The sequence below is a fragment of the Pteronotus mesoamericanus genome, unplaced genomic scaffold (genome assembly GCF_021234165.1).
Source record: "Pteronotus mesoamericanus isolate MK-2021 breed Mesoamerican mustached bat unplaced genomic scaffold, CSHL_Meso_final scaffold_21, whole genome shotgun sequence".
Lineage (NCBI taxonomy): Eukaryota > Metazoa > Chordata > Mammalia > Chiroptera > Mormoopidae > Pteronotus > Pteronotus mesoamericanus.
In genome coordinates, this window is record NW_026555310.1 from 10,566,253 (window position 1) to 10,587,567 (window position 21,315).

A 21,315-nucleotide genomic window follows, 5' to 3' on the forward strand; every position below is an offset into this window, starting at 1 on the left:
CACTTGTTTATCACCTGTCTTCCCCATTATGATCACTGACACCACCAAGAACCCAAAATGGACAAATCAGAAACCTGAGTAAGATGAGACCCAAAACTTTTCATGTCTAACTATTCACTAAATTCAGTTACTTCCATCACCTCAATATATAAAGCACATGTAACTATACTTTCCTATCCCTGCTACCAATGTGTGCTCAGATGCTCTTAATCTAGCCATCGGACTCCCCAGTAGTAAAATACTGGTCTTCCTGATTCCGGGGTCACCTTCCACACCCTGCAAACTATAGCCAGAGTGTTCATTCTGATAAGTCACCTGATTTAAAAATCTCAGTGGTTCTGTATATCCTAAAGAATGAAGTCTCAACCCTAAAACTTAAAAAAAGGCTTATTTATGACTTTGCTCGTGCCTTTCCAGCTTCACCTCCTACCAATTCCAGAAGTCTCCAGAACCTCCAGGCACATCACCTACTTCTTGTTCTGCAAGTGTGCCACTATTTCTCACGACTACCTGGCATCTCTTCCCCCGCCTAGAGTACCTTTCTTCTACTTATCTGCCTTCACTCTCTACCTTATTCAGCTCGAATGTCAGCTTTTCTTATACTTTTTAAAAACTGTATTATTTTTATTGAATTTATTGTGGTGACATTGGTAAATAAATTATATGGGTTTCAGGTGTACATTTCTATGATACATGATCTGTGTATTGTATTGTGTTCACATCTCCTTCAATCACCCGTCACATCTCCCTCCATCACCATTTATTCCCCCTTTACCCTCTTCTACCTACACCCACCCTCTTTTCCCTGATAATCACCATATCATTACCTATGTTTCTTTGTGTTTAATCCCTTCACCTTTTCCCCTCAGTCCCCCAAGCTGTCTGTTCTGTGTATCTATGAGTCTGTTTGTATTTTGCTTGTTAGTTTATTTTGTTCATTAGATTACACATATAAATGAAATTATATGGTACTTCTCTTTCTCTAACTGGCTTATTTCACTTAGCATAATATCCTCCAGGTCCATCCACAATGTTGCACAAGGTAAGATTTCCTTCTTTTTTACAGCTGAGTAGTAGTATACTGTGTAAACACACTATAGCTGTTTTATCCCCTCATCTACCAATAGACACTTGGGCTATGTCTAAATTTTGGCTATTGTAAATAATGCCGCTGTGAACACAAGGGTGCCTATTTTCTTTTGAATTAGTATTTTGAATTCTTCTGATATATTCCCAGAAGTGGAATCGCTGGGTCATATGCCTGTTCAGTGTTTAATTTTTTGAGGTAACTCCATACTGTTTTCCAACACTGGCTGCACCAATCTGTATTCCCACCAACAGTGCATGAGATACACTTTTCTCTACATCCTCATCAACACTTGTTTGTTGATTTAGTGATGATAGCCATTCTGACAGCTATGAGGTGTGTTATCTCACTGAGGTTTTAATTTGCATTTCTCTGATGACTGGCAACTTTCAGCATCTTTTTATGTCTATTAGCCATCTGTATGTCCTCTTTGGAGAAGAGTCTGTTTAGGTGCTTTGCCCATTTTTAACTGGGCTGTTTGTTCTTTTGGTGTTGAGTTGTCTGAGTTCTTTACAAATTTTGGATATTAACCCCGTATCAGATATATCATTGGCAAACATGTTCTCCCATTCAATGGGTAGTCCATTCATATTACTGATGGTTTTTCCTTTACTGTGCAAAAAACTTTTCATTTGATGTAGTCTCCTTAATTTTTTTTCTTTTGTTTCCCTTGCTCGAGATGATGTATCAGGAAAAATATTGCTATGTTTGAGATTTTACTAAGTTTTCTTCTAAGATTTTTGTAATTCTGAGTCTAATGTGTAAGTCTTTAATCCATTTTGAGTTTATTCTTGTATATGGTGTAAGAAGGTGATGTAATTGCATTTTTGTATGCATCTGTCCAGTTCACCCATCACCACTTATTGAATAGACAATCTTTATTCCATTGTATGCTCTTGCCTCTGTGTCCAAAATTGATTGCTCATACAGGCAGGGGTTTATTTCTGGGTTCTCCATTCTGTTCTACTGATCTATATGTCTGTTTTTATTTCAGTACCATGCTGTTTTGATTACTATGGCCTTTTACTATAGTTTGATATTAGGTAGCATGATTCCCCCAACTTTGTTCCTCTTTCTAAAGATTGCTGTGGCTATTCTAGGTCTTTTGTGAATCCAATAAATTTTTGGAATATTTGTTCTAGTTCTGTGAAATACGCCATTGGTATCTTGATAGGACTTGCACTAAATCTACAGATTGCTTTGAGCAGTATGAACATTTAATGATGTTAATTCTTCCAATCTATGAACATGGTATACAAGGTTTGTCCCGAAGGTATCCAGCCATGTAACATGAAAGATAGAGACATTTAGTGAAGAAGATACAAGAAACTACGTACATAGGACAATGATGCCTCAGTCCCCTTTAAAGTTGGTAAATTGGGACCACACACAGTTCTCCCAATCACCATCACTTGCCCTGTCGTATTCTCCTGAATTTCATTGGTGGTCTGAAATATCTTCCCTTTCAAAGGTGACTTTATTTTTGGGAAAAGCCAGAAGTCACAGGGAGCCAAATCTGGGCCCTTGGGGGACTGAGTCAACTGGGTGACTTGATGTTTTGCCAAAAATCTCTGCATAAGATGTGATGCATGAGTGGACATGTTGTCATGACGAAGCTACCAATCACCAGTTGCCCAAAGCGGTGGCCTTCTGAATTACCCAAATAGTTTCCACAGAGGAATGTTCAAGCTTAATGCAAAATATGATGCACATTTGTTGCTTTACTCACTCAGTCATTTTGAACATGATAGCCACACAGTACACACGCTCACTCAATGGTATCTACTGCCCCCACTTACTATTAGAGTGAAGTTGTCATTTAGCTTACCTGATCTAGAGGGTCGAATTCACATTTTTAAGATTCATGCATGTTCAATGAGCGTTGAAAGAGATATCAGATTTGAACTGTTAGCACAGCTGTGTCCAAATAGCACTGGTGCTGAGATTAGAAGCATCTGCACAGAAGCTGGTGTGTTTGCCATCAGAGCACAACAAAAAATTGCTACTGAGAAAGTTTTCTTGGAAGCTGTAAATAAAGTTATTAAGTCCTATGCCAAATTCAGTGCTACTCCCTGATATATGACACACAACTGAGCGCTGAAAACTTTCATGAAAATGCTTCTTTTAATTGGAAACTTTAGCATATATAGACTTGTCAATAACCATTTCACACAAAAAAATAAAAATAAAAAATGAAGTAGATCACACATGTGCATTCCAGTCCACTCTCCTTTACTGCCAGGTTACATCAATGTGGTGCAAACTGTTCTTGTTAACAATGACTGGACTTTTTCCAAACAGACCTCGTATGCTTCCACTTATTTCTATCTTCTTAAATTTCTTTCTTCAGTGTCATAATTTTCTGAGTACAGACTGTTTACATTCTTGGTGAAATTTATTCCTAAGTATTTTTTTGATGGGATTGTTTGCTTAGTTCCCCATTATGATAGTTTATTATTGGTGTATACAAATACAACCGATTTCTGGATATTTATTTTGTATCCTGCTACTTTACTGAATTCATTTATCAGTTGTAGTTTTTTTGTGAAATCGTTACAGTTCTCTACATACAGTATCATGTCATCTGCAAATAATCGTAATTTTACTTCTTCCTTTAAAATTTGGATACCTTTTATTTCTTCTTCTTGTCTGACTGCTTTGGCTAGGACTTCCAATACTATGTTGAGTAACAGTGGTGAAAGTGAACATTCCTGTCTTCTCCCCTATCTTAAGGGAAATGCTTGTAGTTTTTGCCCACTGACTATGATGTTAACTGTGGGTTTGTCACATGTGGCCTTTATTACTTTGAGGTATGTCCCCTCTAGTCCCACTTTGCTTGAAGTTTTTATTATAAATAAATGCTAGTTTTTATCAAATGCTTTTTTGCCTCTATTGATATTATGTCATTTTCAGCCTTCATTTTGTTTATGTGGTATATCACCTTTATTGATTTACCGAGATTGTACCAACTTTGTACCCCCATTACAAAACCTACTTGATCATGGTGTATGACCTTCTCAATGTGTTGCTGGATATGGTCTGCTAATATTTTGTGGAGGATTTTAGAATCTATGTTCATCAGAGATATTGGCCTATAGTGTTCTTTCTTAGTAGTGTTTTTAAAATATTTTATTTATTAATTTTAGAGAAAGAAGGGAGAGAGAAAGGGAAAGGGAGAGAGAGCAAGAGAGTAAGAGTGAGAAGGAAACATTAATTTATTGTTCCACTTATTTATGCATTCTTGTATGCACCCTAGCCAAGGATCAAACCCTCTACCTTATATGTGCCCTGACCGGAGATCAAACCTGCAATGTTAGTACACTGGAGCAATGCACTAAACAACTGAGCTACCCAGCCGAAGCCTCTTTATAATGCCTTTATCTAGTTTTGGAATTAAAATACTGCTGGCCTCATAAAATAAGTTTGGGAGTCTTCCCTCCTCTTGAATTTTTGTGGAATAGTTTGAGAAGGATAGGTTAGTTCTTTGCATTTTTGGTAAAATTCACCCGTAAAGGCATCCAGTCCATGACTTGTTTGTTGGGAGTTTTTTGATTACCGCTTCAATTTTATTAGTTGTTACCTGTCTACTCAGATTTTGTGAATCTTCCTGATTCGGTTTTAGAAGATTGTAGGTTTCTAGGAAATTAACCATTTCATCGAGATTGTCCAATTTGTTGCCATACAGTTGTTCATAATCTTTTTTTACAATCCTTACAATTTCTTTGGTGTCAGTTGTTCCTTCTCTTTCATTTCTGATTTTATTTATTTAGGTCCTCTTTTTTTTTTTTCTTTAAGGGTCTGGTTAAGGTTTTCCGGTCTTGTTTACCTTTTTCTAAGAACAAACTCTTGGGTTTCATCGATCTTTTGTACTGCTTTTTTTTTTAAGACCCTATTTCATTTAACTCTGCCCTGATCTTTATTATTTCCTTTCTTCTACTCACTTTGGGTTTTATTTGTTGTTCCTTTAAGTGTAAAGTTAGACTGTTTGAGATTTTTCTTGTTTCTTGAGGTAAACCTATAATGCTATGAGTTTCCCTCTTAGGATTGGTTTCGCTGTGTCTTACAGATTTTGCATTGTTGTGTCTCTTATACACTTCAGAAAGAATAAAGTTGTTCCTTCTTTGGGTCTCTTAAAGCACCCTACTATAACAGTACCATATAACATCATATTCAATTTACTTTTCTTTCTCTTCTCCCTCCAAAACCAAATACCACTGCAAATGCAATCATTGTGTCCCTCTCTCACTCCTGTTGCTTAGCAAAGGTACTTATTAAATATTGGCCAAATAAATAAACATAATATTCATGCCCACCACAAGAGCCATTCTGGAAAACATTAATACTACTTTGTACTTTTTAATTATTCAGAAAAACTTCAATAAGCACTATCAGATTATGGTTCCTGTCACACTTTTCATGACACTAGTGCAATTTCATTTTTAAGCAAAAGGTACCAATGAGAATCCTTAGCGCTGGCACCAAAAGCAGGGATTCTCAATCCTGACTGCATACAAGAACCATCTAAAAAGCTTTTTAAAATGCTAATGCCTAGGTCCTATCCTCTGAAATCCTTATATAATTGACCTGGGGTGAAACTCTTGACACTTTTTAAAAGTCTTATCTAATCTCAGGATGAAATCCACTGATTTAAAGCAAATTAAACATATTCCTAACATACTAAATTGAAACATGAAGCTCTTAACAACTTCCTGGAACCTAAGACCTGCATAATAGTATTTCAATTGGAAAATGTTTAAAATTCCAGACAACTAAATTAAAAATAAGTATTAAAACATAATTATTTAAGGTCCATGGAAAAAACTAACATTGATGCCAGTTAAAATGATCAAAATATAGCAAAGTGTCTACTATATTTAATCACTGTTCAATGCTCAGGGAAAGATAAATGCAGACAATAACAGTTAAGAAAACTAAGAAAATTTAAAGAGAATCTTGAGAGAATGCTTAAATATGGATGAATAGTGAAGAGAATGCAACAAAAGGGAAAGGAATTAGGGAAGACAACGTGTACGTAAAAAAGCAGAAGATGCTCAATGCAAAGGAGTAGAAAATAGCCCTGCAAAAGTATTCAATAAGCTTTCATTTCCTCCCCTGTCGTAGGTATTATACCTACCATTCCACATAAAACATGGAGGCTCTGAAGCACAAAGCCCAGAGCAAAATGGAGCCTGGAATCAGACTCAGGCCTGCATGACTAAAGCCCAAGTCCTTTTCATCACATCACATTGCTTCACAAACAAAACAGGGAAGGATGGAGAGAGCAAATCCAGGGGCATTAAATGGCACAACCTACCAAAAAAACTAAAGGAGTTCACTGCAGGCTTTTAAGCTTAAAAATAAGGTGAGAGGAAAATGCCATTCCAGAAGATTATTTTGGCAGTAAACAAGATGGATTAAAAGAGAAAGAAGTTAAGAGAAAAGGAGACCACAGACTGCTTCATAATGAACCATGGTACTTAGCAATGTGAAAGCACTGCATTCCCTACTAGTTTTACAAGTTACTTTCTATAAAAATACTTTTTTTTAATAAGATCCACCATATTGTATTAAATACTTATAATTAGGAGACTCTTGATTGTCCATCATAGTGATCAAATAACCAAAAGTACACAAGTAGACAAAAATACCAGATGTTTTCTTATATATAATATTTACAAATCTAAATCTTATTTCACATCTCAATGGAGGTTACAGTCTTAATTAGTCAGCCTCCTTCCAATCTTTTACTCTCCACTTTACCCTTAAAAAAAGATTCTCAATTTGCTTTGCTAATACATCATATCTGAAGTTTTCCTGATCAAGAATCCAAATAGTTCCTTATTAACTATAACAAATCCAAACTTTTGTGCCCTCCATATGACCCCTCTATCATTTCACTTAATCTTCTGTTTTCTCCAAAAGGATCATTCATGCCACCCTCCTCACTGTGCCACAAAGTAACACACACTACCCTGAAGTTGTTTGACTTATTTCCCAAACTGGAATACCTCTTTAAATTCTCTCATTCAACTTCCAACCATCCATCAAGGCCCAGTTCAAAATCTATTATTCCCCACAAAGCCCATTTCTAAACCCTACAACACTTAAAATGGAATGCAAACTGATGACTGACAGGCCATGTGTGAAATTAATACAACTTTATTTCACTGACAAAACTTAAAGACTGGGAAATATCACTTTTAAAAAACAACCTGTATTTCCAACTTTCCTTGAAAAAACTGGATGCTCTGGCAACACTGGAATCATATAGTGACAGAGCCACAGTGAACTGTAGCTGAGGTGCAGATAACCCTTTCTGAATGGTTCTTACATCTTAAAGTCAGGAGATAACAATGAACTGCCTGATTTCTGACTGTACCTGTGGTACTGCAATCATTCAAGAAATACATGACTGCCTATTAGGCACTGGAGTTACAAAAATCAACAAAAAAATAAACCAACCAGACAAATACAGTCCCTCCCTCACCGCCTACCCTAGTCAGAAAATCAAAGAGACAAGCAATTAGGAGACATGAGATGCGTGCTATGATGAGTGAAGTAGAGGGCCCTTAGCCCATGGCTAGGGTACCTAACTCTGCCTATGCGAAGTCAGAAAACACTCCTCGAAGAAAATGACAACTAAACTGATCTTTAGCACGCACAGAAATTATCGAGAAAGAGGTCAGGAAATACAAATGCCACAGAGAGAGAGAAAAGAACCTTTTCAAAGACCCTGAGGGAAAACAGAGTATTTGAGGAATCAAAATCAGTTCAATATGCCAAAATCTTCACCCCACCTTACAGCAGGTGTCAGAGAAAGGCTCAACTGAAAGTGCTGGAGGGAAAAGCCAAGTGTTAAGGTCAGTAGATGAAAGAGAATTTCCACAAAGTGACTGAACATGTAAAAGAGTTCGTTAGGCAAGGACTAAGGTTTCAGAGAGCACAGCTGTGTTGAGGGGTGAAATGCAGGAAAAAAGGAGGGAGAAGCAGTGATAGCCTAAATCAAGGGCGGTAAAGCACAAAGCAGAATGGGTATGAGGGTGTAGTAGCATAGAAGACCAAAGGGGCTTACATCTTGGGCGGTAACCAAGGATAACGGGGATGTGAAGCATGGTAGTTTTGGCAGGCCACAAGTTTGCCAAGAGAATTAGTCCCAGCGGTCCCCTGGTGGACGCGGAGGCACTCAGGCCTCTCAAAATTCAGCTGTGTCCTGGGTGGATTGCACTTCGGTCTCTGTATAACACATCGGCTTCACTCTGGATTGTGCAGGTTCCAGAAACGGCTCTGGGTTCCAGGCTGCTGGCACGCAGGCTCCCATGGAGTGGTTAGAGGCCTGGTCTGTGTGTGCTGGTGGGTAGAAGTTAAGCATAAACTACCTTACATTATTTCCTGATTTTTCTGTAGGAATGATGGGTCTGCATACAGCCTCTTGGGGAGGGGGGAAAAACACAGTGTGTGCCTATTATACAATTACGGGAAGAAAAAAGATGCCAAGAAGTTCAACATTTGTCCGTGCCAGTACTCAAGTCACTCCTGAATCCAAGTCTCCCAATTAAATTAAGATAACCGCCAGAAAAATGTCTGTTTCACACTTTTTTGTAGCTCTCAAAGTGCCTAACACCAAACTGGGTACGTCGAACACATTCAGTGAATTTACCGACTTCCTAACTGGCCTAGGGTAATTTAAGTTACCTAGTTCAGGCCCCTTGTTGGGCACTACGGCGCTAAAAAGAGGCAAACTATATCTCAGAGTTAACACTCTCTTATTCCAACTCCACTGCGTCTGTCCACCCTCAACCGCAGAGGCATAACTGTTGCACGATTCAAATGCAGCGGAAGACTCCAAGTCCCGCCACGAAAATGCCCGCCCGCCGACCGGTCCGCCCATCGCCACCCACGCTAGTATCCCGTGTCCCGGTCCACCTCTCACAAAGGTAAAACACGCTCACCAACTACGGCCCACGGGGAGACACCGTAAATGTGGTAGCCCGCTCGTCGCCGTTCTCCAGGCGGGTACTTCCGGCGCGCGCAAGACGTCAGCAAAAGCGCCCGCCTCTGGGCCCGCCTCCGGCGCCTGTGTCTAACGAGAGCCGGGAGAAGGCATTGCTTGCCGAACCTATCTTCTCGTCTTCGGTGCCTGACCTTTCCCAGTCCCCGTGATGCCAAAGCTACAGCGAGGGCCAAGGAATAGTCGGGGTTGAGCCCCAGCCGAGCTCTTCCGATCTCCCGGGCCCGCCCCACCTGAAGGTAAACGCCTACTCAGCTGCGGCCTTTCCTCCTGCGGGCCCCTCCCCAAACCCGGCTGCCGAAACGACTAGCCCTTTCTCCAACCGCCCTTTTTATTCCAGTGCCGTTACCGTTGGCTGCTTTCGCATTCTCACCAAAACGGCTAACGTGTAAGGAGTTTCAAGTGGGAAACTCTTCCAAGCGACCTATCGCTGTTGAGTTTCTGAAGTTGTCTAACTCCCGCAAAGCATCCCAAGTATCCCCTTTCTTGTTACTTCGCGAATTGGCACGCCTTGGAATCTATATTTTGCTATTTGTGATAGACTGTGCTCACTTACTCAATACATATCACACACTTTTTAAGTCGAAAAATTTGAACCTGGTTGAACCAGATATAATTTTCAGATAACTTGCTGACCTTGTAAAACACGATATGAAAATTACAGATTATATTTGTAAACTGAAAGATACATATACAGATCGATAGCCTTCAAGGCATCAAAACCTATTCGTATGATAAACTGGGTCATTTCATAATTTAACACTAGTCTGCAAAATTGGTGATTTAAAAGACCTTTATGTGCATCAAAATGGGGGGCTAAAATTTCCTCTTAACACCACTCCGGAGAAAAATATTAAGACAACCAAAAAGGTACCCAACCATAGTATTAATGAAAATCAATGGCTTAGGTTCTTTCTGAGGTCCCAGGCTCTTTCTGCTGTGTGTATGCAATGTATTAATGCATATTTAAAAGCACTTTTGCTCTTAGACTTAGGGAAGTTTAAGAGTAGCCTCAGAGTTTTTCCTTCATCTGTCAAAACTCTCCTCTCCATTCACACAATAGACAATGAAAGAGTTAGTGTGAAGAATCTACTTGCAATAGGACCAGAAATCTATTTAAAGTGGTGTCTGGAGAAAACGAATTCCTTAATTCACCCACCTGGAGTCACTGTTCTTAACTATTACTATGAAGTAAGGAAGGTGTGTAAATCTGGCATAATTAAATCAATGATTGCCTGTATTGGTTTTACTTGGAATGAAGAATACCTGGTTTAGGTTGCTTTTGGGTCTATTTTTCTTTTTTAGGAATGAGTGGTGGATTGGCCCCAAGTAAAAGCACAGTGTATGTATCCAACTTGCCCTTTTCCCTAACCAACAATGACTTATACCGGGTAAGTTTTAGTATTAGTACTGTTATCTTCTGAATTCTTTATTTGAGACATGGTTGGGTTTATTTTTTTTATTGTTCAAGTACAGTTGTCTCCATTTTCCTGCCATCACTTTTCCCTGCCCCTCCCACCCCATCAAAAATTCTCGATGAGTACATTACAGTGCACTTAAACTATTAATACCAAAGATCTCTATTGCATACATGAGTAAGTTAAAATAAATTAGACACCCATAACTTCTAAAGAGAATTTGCAGTGCTTTTATAGAGAATAACAAGATCTTTATGAACACAGAAGACACAGATAGCATAATGAAGTGGGAGCAACTTGTGGTAGGCTGATTTTTCCTGCTTGCTTACTTGGCTTTTGAAACTGGTAGTGGGGTAGAGGTTTTGGATGCAAGGGCTAATAGAAACAAATCTCTCTTTCCTAACCCTCAAAATGAAAGTATGTCTTAATTTACATATATGGCAGAAACTTAACAGTTTAATAAATTTTGTTCTCAATTTAGGATAGAAGTGATTGAGGGGGAAAAAGTCCCTTCTGACATCTTTCACCTGTTTACCTTACACAGAACAAAGTTCCTGCAGAGCCTGTCCTGCAGATGGGTAGCTGAGAAAAACTGGAAGGAATGACATGAATCTTTTCTTTCAAGTGTACCCTCTTCCCTCTGCCACTTTAGGCAGATGTGTAGGTAGAGAGACGCCATACAGATGATACACATAGACCTTGATTAATTACTTAATTAAGATAGTTTTTGTCCCAAAGAACAGAGGAAATGAACTGTAGCTTCCTTGTTACCAAATAGAGACATTTCTGTATTTATTGAATACTTAACAGTATGCTGAGCATTCTTAGAGATGATAGGAACACATCAGCAAACAAAAATGAAAGTCCCTCTTGGCATCCACAATATAAAAATAGACAATGTGAAATATTAAAAAAATCAAATGATGTTATTTGTTAGTTACAAAGTTAATGCTAATATGTTAGGTTTGAGGAGAAAAAATAAAGCAGGGGAGGAGAGTTATCAAGTGTTAGGTTGGGAATGGAGGTGAAATTTTACATGGGTCGTCTAAAGCCTTATTGATAGGTGACTTTTCATTAAAGACCTGAAGGAAGGAAGGCAGCTGTGCATGCATCTAGGGGATCAGCATTTCAGGCACAGAGTACATCAAGTAGAAGAGGGGGAGCGGTCAGAGGTAAGCCCATGCAAAGGTGCTTTATAAGGCCTGTATAGTTAATGGTAAGGACTCAGAGAAATGAAAAGCCTTTTGAAAGTGTTATATGGAAATCTGTGTTGGTCTTCAGAATTCAATACAGCTAACACTGCAATCTAGTTATATCACATTTCAGCATTTCACAAGTTAATCATACAACTCAAAATTTGTTATTATTAATTGCATATATTAATGTATTCTAAAAGGCTTTTCTAAAAAGCATTATATAATAGGAACTATTGGTATATACTGGTAGGTGGTGGCTGAAATGAAGAAATAGGTGAGATTGCTTAGGGTGAAGAGGAAAAAGTAAAAAAGAAGAAAGGACCAACTGTGAAGTTCCACCAACAGGGATGGGAAGAAGGAGACTGATGGGAATGGATTTTTCATTATAGAAGCTTTCTTGTTTTATGCTTTGTTTTATAAGCAGTCTGAGGATATGTCTTCTGAATCAGTGACTGCTTGATTGGCTGAGGGTAGGCTAGGAATAGTGATATTGCACAACATTGTTATTTGAAGTACAAGGTTTTTCTGGAGCTATGGTGGATTTGATAATTGCCATGTATATACTACAGGAAACACAGTAGCTGTGCATGTGTGTGCCTTCAATCTACCACACATGGAGAGTGTTAGTTTTTCCTCTGTATGTACTGATTTGTCAGAAATTTAGGAACTGAGGCAGATAACTCAGACTCCAATAACAACAATTAAGAACATTATTCTAGTCACTGAAAAAATACATTTATATTTTTACATATATATATCTTCTAGGGTCTGCCTTATAGACTAAAGGCTGAAACTTTTCATAAACCATAACAAAAACTGGTCAGTGTATACAACCTGAAAACTTAATGTTTTTGTGTGATTTTAAATTAAATTGTAAATTACTGTGGTATTTTGTTTCAGATATTTTCCAAGTATGGCAAAGTTGTAAAGTAAGTATTCACACAAATTTTGAAATTTAATTTAAATGTTTATCTGGTTCTGGCTGTGTGGTTTAGTTGATTGGAGTATCATCTCATACACCAAGGGGTTGTGGGTGCAATTCCCTGTCAGGGCACATACCTAGATTGTGGGTTCAGTCTCTGGTTGAGACTCATATGAGAAGTAACCAGTTGATGTTTCTCTCTCATGTTGATGTTTCTCTCTCCCTTCCTCTCTCTAAAAAGCAATAGAAACATGTCCTCAGGTGAGGATTAAAAAAAAATGTGTATCTGAATATATCACTTCTTGGCCTTTCAGCTAAGATCAAGTGTAAAAGTTTATCTGAATTTACTTCTCCATTTATTTATAATGGAAGTAGATTGACTGTTTTTTACAAAACACTATTTGATATAACAAAGTAAATAAAAATACTGCTGTTAACATTTTTACATATATTTAAGCCATTTTCCTATGTACATAAACATATATAAACAATTTTTTTAAGATTCAATTCCATATGTGCAATTTTGCTGTTTTTTAGCTTGACATTATATGATAAGTATCATCCCATGTACTTTAAAGATATATTCTCATATTTAATGATTTCATGATATTCATTTATATGTCATAATTTATTTAAACAACATAATTTCTTACTAGAAGATACATTATCAAGTATACTATAAATGGATTATCATTTGTGAAACAAATGTAAGTAATATTTAGAATATTATTAGAGTGTAAAATGTAAAAAATTTTAATGATTATGCGAAGTGCTTATGAGACTAATAAATAGAAAACATTCTCTGCATTCATAGAACGCTTAGATATCATTGGAAAGACTGAAAACATACAGAAATGGTAGGGATGATAATATCAGTTGGGACTGAGATAAAGGGAACTTGAGGTTCTCGTACTTAATTCACTATTTTAAATCACTTAACTATAATATGGGGCAGAGAAATAAAAGCAAGATATTCTCATTCTAACTATCTTATAACCTATGTATACTCTGGTATAAATTTTAAATCTTTTAAAATCTCAAGAATTTAGAATCTATTTACCTTGACTAGATTTTCTTCTAACTTTTGATAAATGGATGTTAAACAGTTGAAGTTCATTTGCATCCTGAGGTTAATTTCTTTTAAAGTTACTTCTTTATTTAAGAATCAAAACACTAATAATGAAAAAAACTAATAACGATGATATGTCACGTTGAGCACATAAATATGCTAGTCATTGTTCTAGTATTTTTATATATATTATTCTATTACCTTTTAAGGTAAATACTGTTATTATCCTGATATTATAAATGACAAAAATTTACAAAATTTTTTAGTAAACCTAAAATTATATTGCTATTTTACAGTGGAAACAAGATTTAAATCCAACAGTTTGATTCCAGAGACTACTCCCTTAACCCTACCATTACATTTTCTTATTTTATCCCTGTCTGTCAGAAACTCTAAATGAACGTCTGTGTAAATATATAATTATAAACCATGAAAATGCTATGAAGTTAAAGACGCAGGGTTATAAGCACCTATAATCAGGGAACATTTGATCTAAATAGTTAGGGTAGATTTACATAAGTCAATGTCCTTTGAGTTGAATTTTAAAGGCTGAGTAAGAGGTAGGTAGACAAAAAGAATGAAAGAAACATTTTGGGTAGAGGAAACAGCTTGCTCAAAGGCCCTGTGGCAAGAGAAAATAAAGTGAGATCATCAAACGGGAAGAAGGCCAAGATGACTTAGAGATGAGTGAGCAAGAGGGGAAAATACCGAGGTGAGCCCAGATATATGGAAGCAGGTTTCTAATTTTGCTTCCTGGCCATGTTACAAGATACTTAGTTTTCATCCTAAAATCACCAGAAATCCATTACAGAATTTTAAATGAGGGAGTGACATTTTCCTACTCCTTTAATAGTGTCAGTATTTAGTACCTAAATTAGCTTGTGGCTAATTGAGTGACCACATGAGTTAACAAATAGACACACTCTTTTGAAAAACTACTTTCCCATTTATATCTTTCTTTTTGCTTTAACATACTGAGCTAAGATTGACTGAGACAACCGTAAAGGAGTTATTAAAATACATGAGAAGAAGCATGTTTTTTTACATAAATAGAGTTTAGTAGAGGCTCCAGGAGGAAAAAAGTATTTCTAGTTAAAATAGTTCACCTTGTATCTTCCCATCCCAGCCTTGGAATCAGCCATTTCCCCTTATTGCCCTGTTGAACATTGTTTTTATACTACATTCAATGACATATGATAACATGGGTCAAAAGGACTAAGGATTTGTAAGGAGTCAGGAGAAAGAACAGATGTGCTCTTACCACCATCCCTATCACTTAGGTACTTTAGATGGTATGGCTAAGAACCACAGAGCTGGAGATTCTTAAAAAGAAAGTTAAGAATATAGTTAGATTCTAAAACCTAGAAAAAATAAGTCATTTTACATTTTGTGTAGAAGAGAATACCTGTTTTGTTTTTTCTACAGAGTTAGTAGAGAAGAGGAGTTATGTTTACTCTTCAAGATGCTATTGTTTCTGTAATCCCTACTTCATCTTTAAGCCTTTTATTACAGTTTGATTTATCAGATACTCCTAATCCTACCTGCATTCACTAGTGTTGCATCAATATCACACTTTCTCATTTCCATACTTGATATCCCATGACTTTGAAAAGATAGCTATTTGTCAAATGTATTAATTTCTCTTACTCCGTAAATGTTTTATTAACCCTTTTTGAACTCTTGAGTTTTCCAAATTATTATTAACATCTTTTTTTTATATATTGCTGCCTCATTTTAAATTTTTTGTTTATCCTTTAAGGGTTACAATAATGAAAGATAAAGATACCAGGAAAAGTAAAGGTGTTGCATTTATTTTATTTTTGGATAAAGACTCCGCACAAAACTGTACCAGGGCAATAAACAACAAACAGGTAAGCCATTCATTCCCAACAAGGTTTTTAACCCAAAAGCCTTTGTGCTCATTCAGGCCAAAAATGTGGGGATGTAGTAGGTGGTCAAGTATGATGGCTATTGGTATATTCTGAGGGTTTTTAACTGATGGAAGAGGAAAGAGGTCAAAACTGTACTGCTTTTCTAAAACATTGGTATAATCTAAAGAATAAGAATCTACGGGATAGAATTTGTCACACTTAAGTAGATAATTGCTAAAATAATCTAAAAAATAAAATGGAATTGAAGGTTTAAGGAAATGGGATCAAATAACTGTAGTGTTAGGTTTCAGTGAATATATCCTTCTACATTTACATTTTTCTCTTAGTTATTTGGTAGAGTGATAAAAGCAAGCATTGCTATTGACAATGGAAGAGCAGCTGAGTTCATTCGAAGACGAAACTACTTTGATAAATCTAAGTGTTATGAATGTGGGGTGAGTATACCTAGAACTTAATGTAATTTTCCATAGTTTTCACATCAGTTTTATTTGTGCTCTCCAAAACTTCTGGATGGCTAAAACTAGGTTACGAAAGTTGTTTTAATTTGGTACTCTAGACTCATGTAAGTAATCCATTGAAATGTAGTACGTAAACGTAACCTGAGTTGGGTGATAGAGTGGTATTTTCTCCAGTTTCTAAATCTTTGAAAATTGTTAGATTAAAAAATGTTGACTAATTACTTACATGATTGTCTTGAGAGATTTAAGTGACCCATAATTATTTGTGCTAATAGAATATTACCTGTTTCTGTAATACTTAGCCAATGTTTAAGCATCACAATTCAGGAACAATATCATATGACCTATCTTCTATGAAATATTGTGTTTTAAAAGTTCTTTGGTTTTTTTCCTGTTATTGGTCTTTCCTATTAGTACTGCTAATGTTTTAAACTGAAATAGATCATTTTCATATCTAGTTCTCATCTTCTATCATTAACCATGTAATCTTCTGTGATTAAGAGAGATATAGCCACAGAACAATTTTGCATAAGGCTAATAATGGTACCAAGAGAATTTCAGTCAGGGTCTCCAAAATACCTATATAGAATACTTTATAAACAGAGTCTAGAGGTATTCGTGGAAAGCTGGGGAGAGACATTGTCCTGGCTACAACATGATGTGGAAGATAGAAGAAAATAGGGTGGTATCCTTTACCCTTTGCCCCTGCCTAACTCTTTACCCCAGACTAAATAAACATATGGGTGGATGGATGGGAGAGAAGGAAGGAAAGAAGGAAAGAGAGAGCAAGCAAGGGCTGTGAGTACATTCTGTCAACTCCCGTGATTCTAATGCCTCATAAGCTAATGTTTCAGAAACTGTGTTCCAGAGTCCTGAGTTTTATTTAAAAAAATAATAGGGGGAGGGAAGAGCAGCTATGGTCAGATAGATTAGTATGTATCCTCATATTCACAGTAAATATTAAATAATCTGAGAACCCTGGATGAATCTGTTATTCTCTCTCTTTGGTTTATGAATTCAGATTTATTATTTTATACTTTTGTACATTTTTATATTTCTTAAAAATTCCCCCCCCCCCCGAAAATCTTTTTCCATTTATTCAGCCTAGTCTGTCTCAAAATGATTTCACTGTTAAATCCTTTTTCTTTAATATGGGACCTGGTAGTATTTTTTGGTATACCCTTATTTCAAAAACAGTTTGGAAAATGCTTCTCTAAGTACATTCTCTCAGCAGTTCATTAACAATAACACCTGTTAGGTTCACGCATGTCCTCAGGTATACAAAGTATACAGTCTATTTGATGCTTTTTGAAAGCATGATTATTACTCTTTTCTGTTCTCATCCTGGCTCAGTCTCTCCCTCTTGGCTCAATTACACCTTACTGTCACATATTCTTAAATGTATTTTAGTGAGCTAAAGTGCAGATTATATAATGCCATTGTCTTATGTTTTACAACAGTGTTATGGCTCATTATAATTTTATGACTAGTCCAGGACTGTCAAATATGACTATAAGGCAAGCCACAAATGTAATTTTAAATTTTCTAGTAGCCACATTAAACAAGTAAAGAAGAAAGAGATTATAGAAGATTATAACTCCTAAAAAGCTACTTTAACTATTTTACATGTCTGCTAAAAGTATTCTTCCTTCAAACATTTTAAATATCAAGTTCATGGCAGAAAACAATTCAGTATTTAAATGGACTATTTACATTAAACTTAAAAATTTTATTAAAAGAAGAAGAAACAAGTAAAATTTATATCTTGTACTTAACCCAGTATATGTCTAAAATATTATCATTTGAACAATTATCAACATTTAATTAAATCTGTGATTTTTTAAAAAAGATTTTATTTATTTATTTTTAGACAGGGAAAGGAAGGGAGAAAGAAAGGGAGCGAAACATCAGTGTGTGGTTGCTTCTTGTGCGCCCCCTACTGGAGACCTGGCCTGCAACCTGGACATGTGTCCTGACTGGGAATCGTACTGGCAACCTTTTGTTTCTCAGGCTGGTGCTCAATCCACTGAGCCATACCAGCCAGGGCACAATTAATATTTTTTTAAATTAAGATATTTTACACTCTTTTTTCATACTGTCTTCAAAATCCTGTATGTATTTTGTCCTTATAGTGCATATCAATTTAGACAGGTCAGAATTATGGCCAGTGGCTACCATAATTGGACAGTACAGGTATAATCTAGATATAAAAGAAGTAAAATGAAATTAATAAGAAAACTGAGGACAACTTTAAATTTTCCATTTGTTTTTAAAACAGAATGTTAAACAACATGTTGGGAATTAGGGATATTTTTGTCCCAATTTTATTGAATAACAAAATTTTTACGTTTAATATAAATAGTCCATTTAAATATTGAATTGTTTTCTGCCATGAACTTGATATTTAAAATGTTTGAAGGAAGAATACTTTTAGCAGATGAGTAAAATAGTTAAAGTAGCTTTTTAGGAGTTATAATCTCCTTCTAAATATTATGGGGTTTTGTTAATTTCTTCATGTATGTTCCCAGTGTGACAATATATTTTTTAAGTTATAAAACCTTTTAGTCTTAGAGTATGAGGCAACTTTCTGTTAATAATAACATGATATTTTTCCTCTCCTTTTCAATGGGAAACAAAAGGAAAGTGGACACTTAAGTTATGCCTGTCCTAAAAATATGCTTGGAGAACGTGAACCTCCAAAGAAAAAAGAGAAAAAGAAAAAAAAGAAAATTCCTGAACCAGAAGAAGAAATGTAAGTATACCCACACTTACTAAATACATTATTGTGTTGCTTTTGTCTTTTTACTATTGGTTAAATGATTCTGAATTTTTTTTTTTTTTTTTTTTTTTTGATTTAGTGAGGAAGTAGAAGAAAGTGAAGATGAAGGGGAAGATCCTGCTCTTGACAGCCTCAGTCAGGCCATAGCTTTCCAGGTACTAAGCGGTCCTTTTAATAGGCACCATGCCATAGCTGCCTTGAGGTAGCAGGTTTTTATTCCTTGCTTGCTTTTATTGATTATCTCCTTGTGGCAACCGGTCTTTCCCCTTCACCTGCTAAATTTCAGGAGACAGGATGCTTCTCTCAGCTCTTTAGAACAGTATGATAAAAAAGTTTCCTATTGGCTCTTTCTGGATTTAGGGGCCTCACAACACTTTTAATGTCTTAAGTTGTTTTCATTATAGAATTGAGTAGAACTATTTGATTAAAGTGAGTTTAGCCCAACAGAAAAGATTTTATTAAAGATATTGAAAAGTTATCTTTAAAAATATATCTTTGAAAAGAAGCTTCACTTCAAAACAAAACCAGAAACGTATTTTTGACCATTAAAGGCCCTCATACAAATATATGAAACATTTTTTAAAGAAGGATACATAATCTCCTAATTTTTATATAACCAGGTATTTTGTTTTAGTGTAGTTGATACATGGTAAATGTATATATCAATTTAGTTTTCCTTTTAGTTAACTAATGTCATATTTTATATAACATTCCTACCTCTAGCAGAAATGGAAAGTAGGTACCATTTCCTGTGCTTGATAATTAGAAATTGCCTAAAGTGATTTTGAGTAACATAGTGAGACTGGGATATAACTCAGGAGTGAAGGAGGAGTATCCAGATGAAGTAGAATTGTTTGTGTGAGCGGGGAGTGTTGGCACTTCTGGTGTGTTTTTGCATTGTTTTGAATTAATGCACCACAAGTAATAATAAACAGGTTCCTGGTTTTGTTTTGTTTTGTTTTCTGACTCACATTACAGCAAGCCAAAATTGAAGAAGAACAAAAAAAATGGAAACCCAGTTCAGGGGGTCCGTCAACATCTGATGATTCAAGACGCCCAAGGATAAAGAAAAGCACATATTTCAGTGATGAGGAAGAACTTAGTGATTAAAATTATATTTATTATGTAAATATCTTTAATTTTTTTTTAATCTTGTAGTACCAAATTTAGCAGGGACTAAAGATCACTTTTAGAATTTAAGCATAAGAATACTTAGTGCCAAATAATTTTTTACTTTAAAGTATTTCATAGGAGATTGTAAAGAAATTTTAAAGGATCATGTTTCTATCTCACCTTAGCAGAGTATTAAAAATAAATATATGCTAATAACCATTAACCTTGGAAACAATTTATTTGAATAAAAAAAAACAACTTAATGCTATCATAGGAATGTTACTATTATCCAAGAAATAAGGTGTATATTAAAAAGATTGGTTTGAGGCCCGGCCGGATGGCTCAATTGGTTAGAGCGTCAACCCTATATGCCAGGCTTGTGGTTCCATCTCCGGTCAGGGCAAATAAAAGAAGCAGCCAATGAATGAATAAATGAGTGGAACAACAAATTGCCCTCGCCCAATTCCTCTCTCCCCCTTTCCTCCTCTCCCCTTCTTGTCTCTGCCTCCGTTCCTCCCTCTCTCTCTGAAAAATCAGTTAAAAAAACAAAATTAAAAAAAGATTTGTTCACATGCCAAAGTGGAGAAGAATTGGGGTGGGGGCAGGGGAAAGTGGTGGAGGGTAGGCAGAGACAAATGTATTTTAAAAAATAATTAAAAAAAAGATTTGTTCAAAGTTCATTATAAAGGTTTATTCATCTGATTAGTTTACTTGAGAGCTTTTAAAATAAATTTCATCTGTAAAGCAGAAACTTCATAAAGACTGTGAAAAAGTTGAATGATTTATTGTTATTAAACATTAATAAAATTTTTAAGAGAATTTTGGTTTTATGTATGGGTGTTTGTCGCCTTATTTCTTTTAGCTTTATCGCAATCTGGATACACTGTAATTTCCCATTAAATATGGGAAAGTTCTAAAAGGCTTATAACCAAACATTAAATTGCAATGCCTTTGGAACCAAGTTCCATTCCCCAGAAGCAGCTGACTTCTTTAGCTGTTTTTTTCATACGTACATATGTTTTTCTAAAAAGTATGTTTTTGCCCCTTAATTCATAAAGCGATAAAAGAGGATTTTTCAACCTCTTATAGTCCCCACTGCCTTCCTCCATCTTCTCAATGTGGTTATGGTGAAATTTTTGGTTAAATCCGTATTTATTGTTTTTTATTTTCTGACTATGTAAATACTGTTCACTTCTGAGCTAATAAGTGTGCTGTGATTACATTTTCCTATAGTTAATGTCTCTTTTTTCCATGTATTACATATCCTATTTATGACTAAAATCTTCTCATACCTTCTGCAGATAGTTATATGGGAATGGGATTACAGAGCCTTTAATTTTCTACTTTGTATATTTCTATAGTGTTCTTAAAAA

General features: G+C 35.8%; 2 protein-coding genes across 7 annotated transcripts in view; one reads left to right on the forward strand and one right to left on the reverse strand.

The window, feature by feature from the left end:
* Window positions 1-9,102, reverse strand: part of PPHLN1 (periphilin 1) — a 116,482-nt gene extending 107,380 nt beyond the window's left edge. For 4 of the 6 annotated variants that reach the window (XM_054591221.1, XM_054591220.1, XM_054591219.1 and 1 more), the window contains exons 1-2: window positions 9,037-9,098; window positions 8,160-8,434 (exon numbers count right to left, since the gene is read on the reverse strand). In XM_054591221.1, coding sequence (XP_054447196.1) covers window positions 8,160-8,199 — 40 coding nt within the window. In that variant the 5' untranslated portion in view covers window positions 8,200-8,434; window positions 9,037-9,098. Of the gene's footprint in view, window positions 1-8,159; window positions 8,435-9,036 lie in introns of all 6 variants that reach the window. The other 2 variants (XM_054591223.1, XM_054591222.1) reach the window with 2 other exon arrangements.
* Window positions 9,103-9,140: 38 nt separating this feature from the next.
* On the forward strand, window positions 9,141-20,698 carry ZCRB1 (zinc finger CCHC-type and RNA binding motif containing 1). The gene is made up of 8 exons (XM_054591224.1): window positions 9,141-9,334; window positions 10,401-10,486; window positions 12,610-12,638; window positions 15,460-15,571; window positions 15,919-16,026; window positions 18,690-18,802; window positions 18,909-18,984; window positions 19,808-20,698. Exons 2-8 carry the CDS (start codon window positions 10,403-10,405, stop codon window positions 19,937-19,939), a joined length of 654 nt encoding a protein of 217 aa, XP_054447199.1. The 5' UTR covers window positions 9,141-9,334; window positions 10,401-10,402; the 3' UTR covers window positions 19,940-20,698.
* Window positions 20,699-21,315: the final 617 nt, after the last annotated feature.

Bases quoted from the DNA above. Each gene is read 5' to 3' on its own strand.
- ZCRB1 (XM_054591224.1), top strand. From the start codon at position 10,403: ATGAGTGGTGGATTGGCCCCAAGTAAAAGCACAGTGTATGTATCCAAC. The intron at 15,572-15,918 runs GTAAGCCATTCA...TTTTTCTCTTAG, and splicing joins GGGCAATAAACAACAAACAG to TTATTTGGTAGAGTGATAAA. The intron at 18,803-18,908 runs GTAAGTATACCC...TTTTTGATTTAG, and splicing joins CCTGAACCAGAAGAAGAAAT to TGAGGAAGTAGAAGAAAGTG.